The sequence below is a fragment of the Gracilinanus agilis genome, chromosome 4 (assembly GCF_016433145.1).
Source record: "Gracilinanus agilis isolate LMUSP501 chromosome 4, AgileGrace, whole genome shotgun sequence".
NCBI lineage: Eukaryota > Metazoa > Chordata > Mammalia > Didelphimorphia > Didelphidae > Gracilinanus > Gracilinanus agilis.
This window is the reverse complement of record NC_058133.1, coordinates 128,727,092-128,742,628: the sequence shown is the minus strand read 5'-3', so window position 1 is coordinate 128,742,628 and position 15,537 is coordinate 128,727,092. Positions and strand designations below refer to the sequence as shown.

At 36.3% G+C, this 15,537-nt stretch overlaps 1 protein-coding gene and 1 non-coding gene across 2 annotated transcripts in view; both read right to left on the bottom strand.

Annotated features, from left to right (window-relative positions):
- Window positions 1-7,993: 7,993 nt before the first annotated feature.
- The window catches only part of MARK1 (microtubule affinity regulating kinase 1), a 194,095-nt gene continuing 186,551 nt past the window's right edge, over window positions 7,994-15,537 (bottom strand). Inside the window, exons 17-18 of the mRNA XM_044674753.1 lie at window positions 11,367-11,411; window positions 7,994-8,655 (exon numbers count right to left, since the gene is read on the bottom strand). Of these exons, the coding sequence (XP_044530688.1) occupies window positions 8,301-8,655; window positions 11,367-11,411 (400 nt within the window). The 3' untranslated portion in view covers window positions 7,994-8,300. The remainder of the gene's footprint in view (window positions 8,656-11,366; window positions 11,412-15,537) is intronic.
- On the bottom strand, window positions 9,162-9,268 carry LOC123248077. The gene has a single exon (XR_006506183.1). It is a non-coding gene; the product is annotated as a U6 spliceosomal RNA (small nuclear RNA).

Sequence of the window (15,537 nt, the reverse complement as noted above, 5' to 3'; positions counted from 1 at the left end):
ATCTTAATTTTTATAGATGATTCTAGAGAAAGAACTGTGGGAGTAGAAACCCGGAAGAAAACATGTGATTTATCACTTATTTCTATGGGTATGTGATTTGGGGGTTTGGTTTTAAAGGGTTACTCTTTTACAAAAATGAATAATATGGAAATGGGCTTGAGTGATAATAATTATACGTATAGCCCAGTGGAATTGCTTGTCAATTCTGGGAGGGGGAGAAAACATGAATCATGTGACTATGGGAAAAAATTAAATTAAAAATAAAATTAAAACATAAAAAAGAATTTTTTTTATAGATGATGGAACTCAGGAACAGTGGCTTGCCCAAGGTCACTTGTCATTACTATTATTCTTCCTCAGATCTTCAGATTGTAAGCACTCTCTCCACTATACTATATATAGCCTCATATCAAAGATGTTATTGACTAAGAATACCACGTCTTCCCTATTAGGTTAGTAAACTAACTCCAAGGGAAAATCATCTCATTACTTAGCATTGTTACTGAAACCTCTAAAAGCCATATGTTCACATGCCCAACAGCCCTGTGAGGTAAGGATTGTCTAATCATATGCATTGTACAGTTGGGCAAACTGAGGTGCAGTAAAGAAAAGTCACATATTAAATGTGTACTCTAAGTAAGGCACTGTGCTATGTACTCGGGATACAAAGACAAACAAACAAGTAACCCAGAACTTGATTTCAAGGAACTCATAATCTAATGGAGGAGAAAACAGGAAATGAATCAACTATGTACAAACAAGATAAATAGGGGGTAAATAGTAGGTAATTTCAGAGGAAAGGCACTAAGATTAAGGAAGATTGAGGAAAACTTCTTGCAGAAGATGGAATTCTAGATGACCAGAAGGAAGTCTGAGTAGCCAAAAGAACTGTGTGTCTGTGTCTGTCACATGTACTTTTGGAAGACCAATTTGACAGCTGAATGAAATTTGGATTGCAGTGGGGAGAGATTTGAGGCAGGGAGACCAGCAATCAGGCTATTGCAATAGGCATGAGGTAACAACAGTCTGCACCAAGCAGTATAAGTGGGAAGAAGGGAGCTGAGAGAGGAAAAAGAGATTTTCAAAGGGTAAAAACTTGCCACCTGATTGGATCTTAGACTAGGATTTAGTCTGGGAAGTGAGAGTAAGGAGTTGAGGATAATCCAGGTTCTTCTGACTCCACATCTTTGTCTCATGTCTCACACATGCTTACTTAAGGAGGCAGTCAGGTAGTTTAGTGGATTGAGAGCCTGACCTAGAGAAGGGAGGGTCCTGAGTTCAAATAAGCCTCAGACACTTCCTAGCTGTGTGATCCTGGGCAAGTCACTTAACCCCATTGCCTAGCTTTTGCCTTTCTGTATCAGAGTTGTTACTAAGTAAGAAAGGTTGGTTTTTTAAATTAAAATTCAATTTTAAAAATTGGCAACTGAAATGGTGTTTTTGTTATAATTGCCTTTCCCAATTCTCCTTGCCCCCACAACAATTTTTAGTGATTCAGCAACTTCCATCCAGGTAATGGGAACATTTGACTTCATACTTAATTACTTAGCTCTAAGGTCTCAGACACAGGTCTGTCACAGAAGTGAAAGAACAATAAATGATTTTGGATGGATAAAGAGAAATTATGGTCTGCAATATAAAATAATGACTTCTCTACCAGAGTTTCCCAAACATTCACTAAATTTCTGCTTTTTGTCCAAAAAAATCTAAGTTGCAGTATTTCTTCCATAACTAAATCTGACACCACTGTTTCTGCATTAGCTAGAAAACCAGAAGAAAGCAGCTTCCTTCTTTGATTCTGTCAGCTCCTTATTTTTTATTTTCAAAGTAAAAATATCCCTGACTCCTTTCTTCTTTTCAAGTATTTTTTTTATCATGGAGGAAACAACTGAGATGTTATTTTTTTCCAAATGCTTTTTTCACTCTTGACAAGCTATCACCTTCAAAAGACAATGAGTGAAAGATTAACTTTGTGCTTTGTCATGTTCTGGAAGCTAATATCATTTGAAACACCCTACTTGTTGGATCTGTGATTTCTTTGTTGAAAGGAGTTCCAAGTGAGCATCTCCCTTTATTCATGCAGGTCAGAACTGGCCCAGCAACTTTAGAGTATTAGAGAATGCCCCAGGGAGAAATCAGATGATTTGCCCAGGATCTTGCAGCCAGTAGGGGTCAGAGGCAGAATTTGAACCTAGATCTTCCAAAGTTCAAAGCCAGCTCTCTATTCACTATACTATACTACCTTTCCCCTCTCTTTTTCTCTCTCCCTCCCTCTCTCCCTGCCCCCTCCTTTTTTTCCCTTTCCCCATCATATACCTATATCTGTGACAAATGGTTATCTATGTCTATTTATACACCATAACTGAACCAGACCTGTGATTTCATTTGTATAGAGGGCTTCCAATGAGGATTCTAACTTTTCTCTTACTCCGCCATACCCACAGGAAACCTATGGGGCTTTTGCTCTACAGTCTTTCCTACCCTATTCATTTTATTCTTTTCCTTCTAATTATACTTGACACTCTAACCAGTCTCAATGCTATGATTAATTATTCAAATGTTGCCAATCATCGAGACCTAGTCTCTTTTCTGAACTCTGATTCCACATCATTAACTGCCTGTTAAAACATTTGGAATTCTCTTAGACATTTCAAACTCAGTAGGCTCAAACCAGAATTTCTTTCTTCCCAAACCCTCCCCTCTTCTGAAATTTTCTATATCTGTTGAGGGGACCACTTTCCTTCTAGTGGCCCAGGTTCCTCCTCTCAATGTTATCCTCAACCCCACACTCGCTCTATATATCCAGTCAGTTACCAAATGTTCTTTCTGCCTCCACGTTTCTGCCATTTGTCCCCTTCTCTCATACAGACACCTACCTAGTTCCCATTCTTATCACTTCTCACCCCAGACTATTATAATCAACTCTTATTTGCAGTGTCTCAAGTCTTTTTTCATTCCAATCTATTCATCACACAATTAACTGCCAGAGTTTCCTGTAAGTCTGACCATGTTATGACTTTTACTCAATAAGTTGTTATTGTTCAGTTATTTCATCTCTGTCCTACTCTTTGTGACCCTACTTAGGGTTTTCTTGGCAAAGATACTGAGTGATTTGCTATTTCTCTCTCCAGCTCATTTTACAGATGAGGAAACCGAGGTGAACAGAGATAAGTGACTTGCCCAGGGCCACTCAGCTAGTAAGTGTTTGGGGCCAGATTTGAAATCATGAAGATGAATTTAAACGACTCTAGGCTCAGCACTCTATTCACTGTACCCCAATCCCGACCCCCACAAGCTCCAGCATTCCCCTTTGCCTCTAGGAGCAAATAGGAATTCTGTTTACATCAAAAGCCCTTCACAATCCAAACTGAACTTCTCTTTCCAACATCATAAACAACCTACTTCAATCCCTCCCGGCTCCAGTTAAACTGCTGTTTCTCATAAATAGTACTCCATTTCCCCTCACTGTGCCTTTATGTTGGTGATGTTTACTGATGCTAATGGTAGAAATTTTGGAATAGGAAACATGACTTTTGCCTTCGTCGAACAGGTGCAGGTAGATGGTGTACTGCAGGGGTCAGCAACCTTTTTGGCCGTGAGAGCCATAAACGCCACATTTTTTAAAATGTAATTTCGTGAGAGCCATACAGTGCTCATAGTGCCGCTCCTGTAACAGCGCCTGAAAAAAATTGACTTTATGGCTCCTGCATTAAGAGCCATATCTGGCCCTCAAAAGAGCCAGATATGGCTCGAGAGCCATACGTTGCTGACCCCTGCTGTAGTGGGTAGAGCACTGGGTCTCGAATCAGAATAACCCAGATTCGTATTTGGCCATAAATACATCAGTTGGGTGTGACCCTGGGTAAGTCACTTCATCCTCAGCGGTAAAGTGGAGATGATAATAGCATTGCTATCTACCTGGCAGGGCTGGGGTGAGGAAACAGTGAGATAAGGCTGGCAAAAGTACTCAGCATATTGCCTGGCACATAGTAGGCATTAACAAATGCTTTCCCCTTCATTTCTCCCTTTCTCTCCCTCCCCATCTATGTCAGTGGTATCAATCACAAATAAATAGAAACAGAGGCCATCAAACCATACATAAAGGATTCCTGTGGGCTTGGTTTTAAAATGTATTATTTTCTATGTATTTTTTAAAAATCCTTACCTTCCATCCTATAATTAATTCTATGAATTGGTTCTAAGGCAGCAGAATGGTGAGAGCCAGGCAATGGGAGTTGAGTGACTTCCCTAGGGTCACCCAGCTAGGAAGCATCTGAGGCCAGATTGACCCCAGGATCCCCTCTGACTCTAGGCTTGGCTCTCAATTCTCTGAGCCAAGTAGTTGCCCCCATCTTTTTGTTTTTGTTTTGTTAAATAATTCCCAATTCCACCCCAGCCCCCTACCAAAAACCTTTACCCTCCATCTCAGAATCAATTCTGTATCTTGGCTCGGCAATGGGGGTTGTGTGACTTACTCAGGGTCACCCAGCTAGGAAGTGTTTGAGGCCAGAATTGAACCTAGGATCTTTTGTCTCCAGGCTTGGTTCTCAATCTACTGAGACACCCCCCAATTCCATTTTAATTTGGTGTGGCCTGTATTTGACACTTTTGCTCCAGGCAATTCTGTGAGACTTTTAAGTTTCAAAGAAGGTGCCAACCTGTATTGGCAGAGGACTTTTCCTCAACCAGGAGTTTCTTATTATTAATGAATCACAGACTAGTCCCTATTCCTATCCATTTTAGTGGACTTATGGGAAGAGATATATGTCTGTCACTTTGGTTAGTGAATTCCTTAGTGTGGATTTCCCTTCTCTTGATCTGGTAGTCTCATTGACAAAAATTTTTTTGTTTTGGCACCAATTTATAGCTTTATGTTGCCCAAATAGCACAAAAGTTAACACTTAATTAACGGCAAAAGTTCTTAGCCTGGGCTTGGTCTTTAAGATGAACCTGAGGCCAGAGAAGGGAGTTGATCATTCAAAATTGATTGAGAAAGATAGAGGTATAGACAAAGTGGATCTGGGCTGCATGTGTGCCAGGAGGCTCCTTCATTCATTTTTTTTAAACAGGCTGTTCTGTGCATCCAGGGGTTGTTACAAGCTGGAGACATGGAATCAATCAATAAAGATACAAGAAACACTATGTCTTCCTGGGAAACAAAGACTAAGGTGAAAGTTCCTGTACTCAAAGAAGAGCCTACTTTCTAAAAGTGGGGTGGCATGTACATCTCTTAAGTACATATATAAGCAAAATGGATAAGGAGATAGTTTGGAGAGTTAACCCTCAGAGGTTGTTGTGGGGGGGGGGAGGGATTTGGAAAGGTTTCAGTAAAAGGTAGCACTTGAGTGGAGTCCTGAAGGAAACCAGGATCTGAGGAGGGCATGTATGTTCTAAACATGGAAGGCAATGAGTGCAAAAGTAACAGACTGGAAAGCTCTTGGATATAGAACAGTCAGAAGAACAGATTATAGAATGCTTGAGGGAAGTCAGGTGTCACAAGAATAGAAAGGAAGAAAGGGCTAGGTTGGGAAGGGTTAGGTTACAAAGAACCTTAAGGAGAGAAGACAGATGCTTGGCTTTACTCAGATGGGGAGAGAGCAATAATTTTACAATAATAAAGCACTATTTTTAAAATTAGAGCCTAGGTTTGTTCCCTGTATGATCTTGGACAAGTTAACATTTCTGGATTTGTTTCTTCAACAGTAAAACATGGGGGTTAGACTAACTTCTAAAGTCCCTTCCAGTTCTAAAATTATAATTCTGTTAGAGAGCTGAAGATTACAATAATAAGCACCACTTTATGACATCCCACAAGGGAAGTAGAAGGGCAGGGAACACACATTCCAAAAAGCAAATTGGACTTTCATGGGTATTCTAATGTGGACTGTAAAGTTGCTGAAGGAAGGTGGAACCCAGCAGAAAGGATTACACGATATTCCTCAAAAAAAAGTATAATAATACTTGTTACAAAAGGGAGGAAAGTTTTGTTGATTGTTTAATGAGTCATTATGCATTTTTCTGTATTAACTAAAACAAGTCAGATATTTAGTATCCTTACCCTGAAGACTTCAGGGAAAGCAAAACAAGTCAGATTCTGAGAGTTCCTAGGGGAAGCCAGGCCTTGGAAGATGAGCGAGGGAAATTTTTGACACTTACTCCCTACCCCTCCCAATCACTAAACTGCCTGGGCCAGGGCCCAACTGCCATGTGAGCAACACTGGTTCTTTCATAACAAACAGAAAAGAGAGACAAACTAAACCAGTACCATAATTTCATTTTTAGCACATGTGCCTTATAGAGATAGTTGAGTAGCTAACACAATTTGAATATTCAAAAGTTCTCAGTTACATTTTGATGCTCTAAGCCTGGGATGATTTTAAAGAGATTTCTTCTGGATTTATTTGGACTTGATATCCCTGGAGTCTAGCATGTGCCTGCTTTAAAAAGTTTTTAAAGACTAGGTAAATCAGCGCCCCCTACCCAACACACATGCCAACTTTGGAAGAAATGAAGTAGATTCATTATCATGTATTACAAATTTCTTCTGCAAACAGTTAATCCATATTCTGGTAAAGAGCAAAAGACAAGTGCTTTATTATGAGAACTGTTCAAGTAAATTTTCAGAGTGCACCAGTGAAAGTGAATAAAGATGACTTGCATCGATTTTGTTGAATGAACACTGGGTTAAAAGGGGCTACAGTTCTTTTCCCAAACACCACCCTTCACTAAGGCAAAAATACATGTCCATTCTAGAACAAAACTTTTACAGAAGAAAGCTACATCACAGGACAAGACAGCATGGAGAATACACCTTAGGGTGCCACCATGGAATCACCTACACTCACAGCTTTCTAATGCAGGATAGGGTTACAGAATTATTGATCACAGCTTTATTATTCTTTAAATTTATAATTTTGAATGAACTTTCTATTTTACTAGCATGTGTAGATGGGGCTCATATTTTGAAACTGCAGGAATTACAACACTAACAATGCACAGTCAACCTTTCAAGGTCAATTCAGTACGAAATTACAAATATTAAGATGTACCAGTACTAGTGGTTTTACATAGTTCATATCACTAATTATGAAGGAAAAAATAGGTCAATGCCCAATTACAAAGCTGCACATTACAGGCATAATGATGTGGAATAAATACAAGGAATTGGGTAAAATATTAAACACAAACATGGGAACAAATTGTACAACCACATAAGCATAAATCAATGATCTACTGTTATAAACAATTCTCAAAAGTCTCTTAGGTAATTTCACATATTATAGTGGCTGCGAGTGGTGGACGATGGATGGAGAAGAATAGGTGCCAAACGTTCCAAATGCCAGTTAATTCCTGAGGTGGCATTATTTCTTAACTGATGCATTGGTCAACACTTCAAAAATGAGTTTGTGCTATGAAAAAGTACCAATATTTCTTACATTTCCACAAACTGGTATTTGCAGTAGTCTGAAGGCAGAGAACCTAACTCATACTGTACATCATGATAATCAAAGGGGAGATTTATTGTTGTTAGTTTTCCTGCTACATTTATATCTGTGGGCCAGAAGAAAACACTTCAAAGTTCAGACAAAATCTAACCTATTGTTAAACTCATTGTCCTGCACCAATTAGCCCAAGGCAAAGCTACAACTCGTTTTATTTATTTCTTTAAACTCTAAGTGCCAACACTGTAAACATTTTTTTTTTTAATTTTAAACTAACCCTTGCTCAATAATAAGGATAAGAGCAAAGATAAGCAGGTACAACTCTGTGTACAACAAAAGCTGACTCATCAAGTGCTGATTTAAATGTATATATGATTTGTAAATTATTTTTAAAAATTTCATGCTACAATTGTAAAGACTATTTTTGTGCACTTTAATTCTGGACACAATTTTCAAAAATGCATGATGAAGGTAAGAATTTTAAAAACTCACCGAAATGTAAATAACAATTTCAACTCAAAGCATCAAACTTATATTTCTGTGCAGAAATCTAGACAACTATACAAGATCTTTATTAAGCAATTATCTTTTTTTATTATACAATTCTATGAACATAAAATGAACAGAATACTCAATTGACTTACCTGTACATGTGAACATAATGTTTTTAGCTACAGTTATTTAATATAATTCATACTGACTTTAATTTTACAGTTCATAACTATGTATAACCTTATTGCAATAAGGGCAATTTCTACAGGGGGAGTTTCACAGGCCAATCACATTAGGCATTATCAGTACATTCACAAGTTGTAGATCATGTATGTATCTTCCCTGATCCTGTAAATTTAGTTTTCTTTACAGTTTAAGCTCATTTGCAATTTTGGATGCAATGTTCTTAAATGCAATTGAAGTCCCAGATATTCTTTTGAAGCGTACCCCATTTAGTGACAAGCGTGGCAACTTGCAGACTTCCATCTCCCACTGAACAAGGCTATCTTGTCTGGCATCTCCGTGTACACAGAAGAGCAAAAACTTCTCTTTTTGTTCATAATCACAGTTATTTGCATCCAACACTTTTCGGATCTCTCTCATCATATCATTGGGGTCCATAGAACTAGTGGTCTTCATACTCCAAGTGAACCGTAAAGAACGTGGCTTGGAATCTTTACTATCCTCTTTTTCTCTTTCTTTTGGTTCTCCAGAAGTACTTCTGTGAGGGGAAGAAGATAGGGAAAAAAGCCCATCCAACAGTGAAATTAATATATGGGAAAATATGTTTAAGTTTCCACATTTAATAAAACTGTCCATAATGCAGATGATTTAAAGGTAACTACAGGCAAGTTAATATTATAGTTTGAAGCACAGTTACTTAAGACCAATACGTTGTATTGACTTACATTAGTATTTGAAAGGATTTTAAAAGTGCGTATTATCAAAACAATGAATCTATGGGATACTATTCTGAAATATTAATGATACTCAAAACACAGAAAGTAAAGAGGACATTTGTTTCATTTTCATCTCCACTGTGTGTAAATACATAGTTTGTATGTCTATAATTTGGAAATGACATACATTTTACGCACACATAAAATGAAGAAGAATCTTCTGTGTATATGAAAATGATTTTAGAAGGTGCACTGTACTTTTCTTCTCTCTGATTGCTTTGTTCTTTTTTTTTAAACATTTATTAATATTCATTTTTAACATGGTTAAAAAAATATGGAACGCTTCACGAATTTGCGTGTCATCCTTGTGCAGGGGCCATGCTAATCTTCTCTGTATCGTTCCAATTTTAGTATATGTGCTGCCGAAGCGAACACTGCTTTGTTCTTTTTGTTGGTAGTAGAAGGGGAAAGGTGAATGGAACCAGGTGAGAAATTAAAGGCAACATGAAGGGGCAAAACAGATCAAGGCCAAAGTAAAAGAATCTTGGTCTATAGCCATCTCATTGAAATATGAAATGTTTTCTATAAACAATATAAAATCAGAAGTTATATTTCAGAATAATTACACAAAGGTTCCATGATGATTTTTTATAATTCTTTGTAATGTAGAAAATAAGGCAAATGGATAGTTTGATATTAAAATATTGAATAGAGCTATTGGGATATTAACTCTTCAAGCAGTCTCATACTTCAAGAATCAGATAAGGAAAAATAATATCACTTGAAAAACATTTTATATTTTAATATGTACTAGTATATTTTAATATCTCAGAGCTACTAATGCTCTGCTTAATGAAAATAAGGGAAAGGATAAAGCAGATAAAGAATTATCCAAAGAATGTTTAAATAAGCATGGAGGCTGATTTATAGTCCTCTTTTGTCTTGAACCTATATAATTTATAGTAACAAATATGTATCTATGATTTTAATATTTGTAAGAACAAATCAACTTCACAATTAGAAGGTACCTAGGGGAAGGTACCATAATCAGTATTATTGTCATTACTCTCATTTTTCAAGTAGAAACTGAGGCGAGGTGGTTATAAACTTGCTTGAGGTCACAGTTTATCAGCTCAGGGCTGGGACACAAGGCTAGCTTTTAATTTGTGCTATATCACTTCTAAGGAAATGAATCAAAGGTTCCTACTGCAAAGAAACAAACATTTCTATATTTAAATTATAATAAAGTCTTTCCCCCAAATAGTGGATAAAACAATATTTTTGTTTTTCTAACAGAAGCATCACTCAGAATAAAAAGGGAAAATAGGTGTAAATCATATTAAAAATATATAATCTGTATGCATTTTGTGCATTCTGTGTGACCATATCATTATAAAAAGACAGTTAAATTAACAGTTGTGATGCCTGGTGAAATGCTTTCATTCTAGGGGTGATGCATAGGATAACCTAAATAGTGCAGAGGACAAGAGGGGCTAAAAACCAGAGTTCTCCATGGTTATTTAATAGGCTGAACAAAGGTAAACAGATTTCTCTGCATCCCCACCTCCCCATCCCTTTGCCCTCTACCCACAGGCCAGATGTACCTAAGAACATACAGAAGAAGGAAAGCACAGTAGAAGGACAACATTTTAACTTCAGAACTAAAATATAAAACTAGTATACTTTTTAAAGAAGGTCTAATTTGGGAATAATGCTTTAAAAACATGTTTAAAAACTCATTAGTTTTTATTTCTAGTAATGACTTTAAATGTAGTCAAAATCCAATGCGTGTGTTCAGCTGGTCCAATGAAGCTTGATGCCAAGCTACTTGACAAGGGTCTAAGATTTAATTTCCAACCCTGAACATGTCCTACTTGCAACATTAAAAATAAAATGCAATATCCTTATTCCTTAGCTCTCCCATGAGCAAACCCAATATATAATAAATTCTGACATAATTCATATACTTCTATGATTAATAAACATGGTATAAGGGTCCCAAATGCTCCATCAAAATTTTATGTCCTGAGGATCTTTGAGCCCAAACCACTCTGGCAAGCTGAACACCCATCTGGAATTGATGACTAACATTACAGTTCCTTAGATATTTGCTAGTTTCAGATGTTTGAATGTTCTAAGTTCTATGCTGTTTTATATGTGACTTATTTATTTTAATTATATTACTTTAAAATAACAAAAACAATTAATGAGTTCAATAAGAATCTAATGAGTTTATTTTTATTGTAAACATTTTAAAATACAAAAATGCTGCTTCTTTATAAAGTATACAACTCAAGATACTGTTTGGAAAATACAAAGAATTAAATATAAACTTTTTTCCAAAGCAATAAATTTCTGGGAGTCAAAGGAAAACACCACCCAAACACAAAACATTTAAATATACAAAATAATATCTGGCCCATTGGTTTTTAAACTTTCATTTTATGAGCTACTATTAAATATTTCAGAAATCATGTTTTCATACACAGAGCCCTGGCAGCGAAGTATTAATTAATTAATAGTGGCTCCTCACCTTGAGGTGTCAGTTCTGCCACTGGCTTCGCCTTCACTTGGATCCCTCAAAACAAAGTTAAGGTGGAGATTCAATGATAAAGGTGAAAAATAAATCCAGAAAACCTACATCTAAAATGATGTTAAAATAACTTTTTGTTGAGAAAACTCTTAGCATTACATTTGTTCATCACTATCAACCTGACATTAGGTTTCAGTTTTATTTCACCATAGCCATCAACAACTAACATTTATTGAGCGTCTACTGACTAAAATTGTTAAAATGAAACCAATTCATTTACATAATTTCCCAATTGCCCAAACAAGATATATGGTATAATTTTTTTGTTCAATTCAAGCTAAAGTTAGAATGATCTAAAAATTAATAGCCACAACTGACAAAATTTATTGTTAAATCCAATTCTAGTAGTCGCTCAATGTAGAAATTAAATCTCACAATATGACTGAATATCTCTGTATTCAGAAAAAAGCTTTATGTGTGTGTATATATCTAATATATCTATCTCAACATACCACATATTAATGTCATTTTTTGAAAAGCAGTAAAAAGTTTATTAGAATTTCACTCAAAATGTATACACACATTTTAAATTATTTGGTAGAAACATGTAGCAAATGGACAATGAATAAGCATATAAGAAGTTGGACTCGTACTATAATAGAACTTTATGTACTTTACTGTTGCAGTGTGTGTGTATGTGTATGCATGTGAGTCACACACATGTATGCATGTGGGTGCATATGTATGTAAGATGCTATACTTATTTTATTTGTTCAATGTCTACTATGTGACAGAAATGAGGTTTTACCTGTAAGTCCACACTGGAAAAGTATTAAATAAACTCAAAGAAATCCTTCCTCTGAATTTACTATGAAAATGTTAATAGTATCTTGAATGGTTTCATCATTGTCAAAAGCAATTAAACACAGAAAAACCGATATAGAACCACATCATGATTATTAATCAATATTAATCTATCAAAAGATAACATGTGGTGGGATAACAAAACTACTGGTTAACTAAAACTCTGGATTTCAAATTCAGTTAGTGCTTTACCTTTGCTAAAGAAAATGCTGTTGTAGTGATATGTAGAAGTCTATAGGCCATTTTGGTTCATGGGTAAAATAATTTGATTTACCGAACATCTAAGAGTACAAGTCTAATGGTGGGAAGGAAGAACTGAATTTTGGGGCAAAATTCAAGTTTTGCACAATAATCACTGTTTTAGAAGCTCAGAAGTAGCAGAACACCTTTCAAACCCTGCACTCTCATCCATGGTTATTCAAAATAGTAGTGGACATAATACAGTTTCCCATGATTGCTATTTCAATCTGCTGCTGCTCCTGCTGCTGGTAGATATTCTTTCAGTAGCTGTTTTGAGTAGTCATGACATGTAGGAAAGGGATTAGGGAGGCACTTGAAGGCCAATTAGTTACATATGTTGGAAATGGGGGAAAAGAGAGCTTAGCTGTCAGGACCCAGAGTACACCACCATTTTAAGGGCCTTTATTTTGTTTGCTAATGCTGACATAGATAATAAACACTAGTTTATTTGCTAAGCATAGTGTGTTATGTTATTCAATCAAAACACTAGAGAAATTTACCAGATGTCATATTGTCAACCATTCTATAATTAAACAAGTTTGTTAGTTTTTGGAGAGATTTCTAGAGACTACCATTCTATAACTGCCTTATACACAAGCAAACTTTTCATTTTAAGTTTTAAATGATTTTCTTTTGTTTTGTCATAATGCCCCACAACAGGCTGATACAATTATTAAAATAATTATATGTTTGAGAGTAGTTATTGTTACTCTCTCTATTTTGCCCTCACAATCTTAATTATTGAAGCTCCTTTAATCTTTCCTCATAAATCTGATTTTTCATTTATTGGAACTTTGTACTTTAACCTTATTGGATCTCAATGATTATAAAAAGTTTCTTGGTTTTCAAGTGGTCCTAAAAATTGGACCTGGCCACTAAGTATGCCTGTTTCTATTACTAGTCACACAGAAGTTTGGTGTGGATTAATTTCTTCAGGTTTAAGGGATAACAAAGAAAGAAGCCTACGGGAATAAGAAAGATAGGGAGAGCCAAGGGAGAGTGAAGGAAAGAAAATCTGAGAATAAAATGGAACACAGAGAATTACAGGGCTAGATTAAATGAATGCTACACACTGAGAGTTGTCTAGTCCATACTAATATCATAATCAGTACTCCAGTTTTTAAACACTACAAATGAAGAAGATCAATTAATTATGCCCTATTCTGTTAGTGACTCAAGATTATTAGAGGTCCTATTCCTGGATCAAACTGGATGTTTGTTTCAGCATCATCCTTCCTGCAGTGTATGAGAACTGAACACCAGTTTACATGTCCTTTCTTAATACCCTAAAATCAGTCTTGGGGAGTGTTTTTCTAGTTAATTGGGTTTCTGTTCAACCTCCACCCTTTAACTGGATTAAAAACAAGGTCTAAGGGTTATCTGGATGGGAGGGGCAGTGCATGTATACTTTGGGAGGATGACAGAAGCCTCTTTCCTCTTATCCCACACGACTCCTGTTGTCTAAAAGGATTGGCCTCTGACCTGGATTGAGGTCAAGTCTGTCCAATCAGGCTGACCCAGAAAAAGTGATGTCACAGGAGCTATAAGTTATGGATCTAAGAATTTCTAGGCTCTTTTTTTCCTGACCCCCCCACCCCCCAAAAAAAGCAGGTGGTACAAGCCAAATAGTAGGAATGAACAGAGACACAGGGTGAGCAGTGAGGTCAGGTTAACTAGGTGACCAGCCATGTGCCAGACCCACTTTTCACTCTTTAATAAATAATTATAAATTAATAGTCTCCAGAGAGTTTTAATTGTAGCACTTACAATACCAAGTTGCAACTTCAAACTACTAAAATACAACACAAGGAAATATGTCTTCATAAGGACATACAGAACACAAAATGCTGCTCTTTATTGTTAGTTGACTATAAACATGCAAACGGTTCCACAGAACAAAATAACAGCTTTAATGGCTCTTCAACAAGGTATTTCCCTGGCAATTGTTGAGATTTTACAGGATTTTTTAATAGATGCTACACAAATAAAACTGACAAGACAGAAAAACTCCTGATTATTAATATCAAGTGAGACATAAAACAAGGAGACATAGGTTTGACAGGGGTGTTTACTACTAACAAAAAGGACAATTAGAGTTCAAAGAACAGAGTACAAAACCCTATAGACCAGTGAGGGCAAACTTTTTAAAGAAGGCACCAAAGGAAAGGAAATGCTCATCTGTCAGTCTGTTTCTAAGGCAACTCTTTCGAAGTTTCATTGTATTGTATCCTACTCATTGTATTCGTCAGATTAGGAATAATGTTGCAGGGCAGGATAGAAGATTTCAGGGCCACCCCCAATCTGGCCTGAAAGACATAGTTTGCCCATCACTGCTATAGATAGTAAGGTCTTCTGATGCTTGCAGATATTATGATTATTACATCAAGTCTCAAAACAAAGGAAAGCCTCCTAAATTAGATCCATAATAATGCAAAATAAATTCGGTGTAACCTACCCATACAGGAAAAACAACAAATGGATGAAGAATCTTTATTTAGACTATAATATGCAGCTGGATGGAAGTTATAGAGCTGGTCCACTGGGGTATGTATTTTAGAAACACACCATAGATGGGCAATGAACTAAGCCTAGAATAGCACAAAAATAAGTTAGTAGGACCAAAACATTTTTGGGAAAGTACTTTCAGCAAAAGTAAGCTTCTCTTGTAAAAAAACCTCACTTAATCTTTTTAATAACAATATTTTGGATATCACAATCTCCAAAGAGTAAAAACTGCAGATAATGAGATATGGTGGGCAGAAACAGACTAAGGTACAATACCAATGACAAACTGCATGAGAAAAGTAGTGTTAAGGACACCAAATAGATGCATGACCAGAAAATGAAATGAGTCAGTCATATAAAGACAGTAAGCAATGATTAGTAGACAGCCTGAATGCTCTCTGGGTACCTAAGAAATGCTAAGATCTGGAATAAGGCTCTCAGCTTATTTTATGAACTTCCTGCTGTGAAAGGAGTGAGCAAGAAATGAATAAATGCTGTATGAGATGAAATGGTTATGTATGGGCTGTAAACTGCATCAGCTGAAGGAGTACCAGAGCAATGA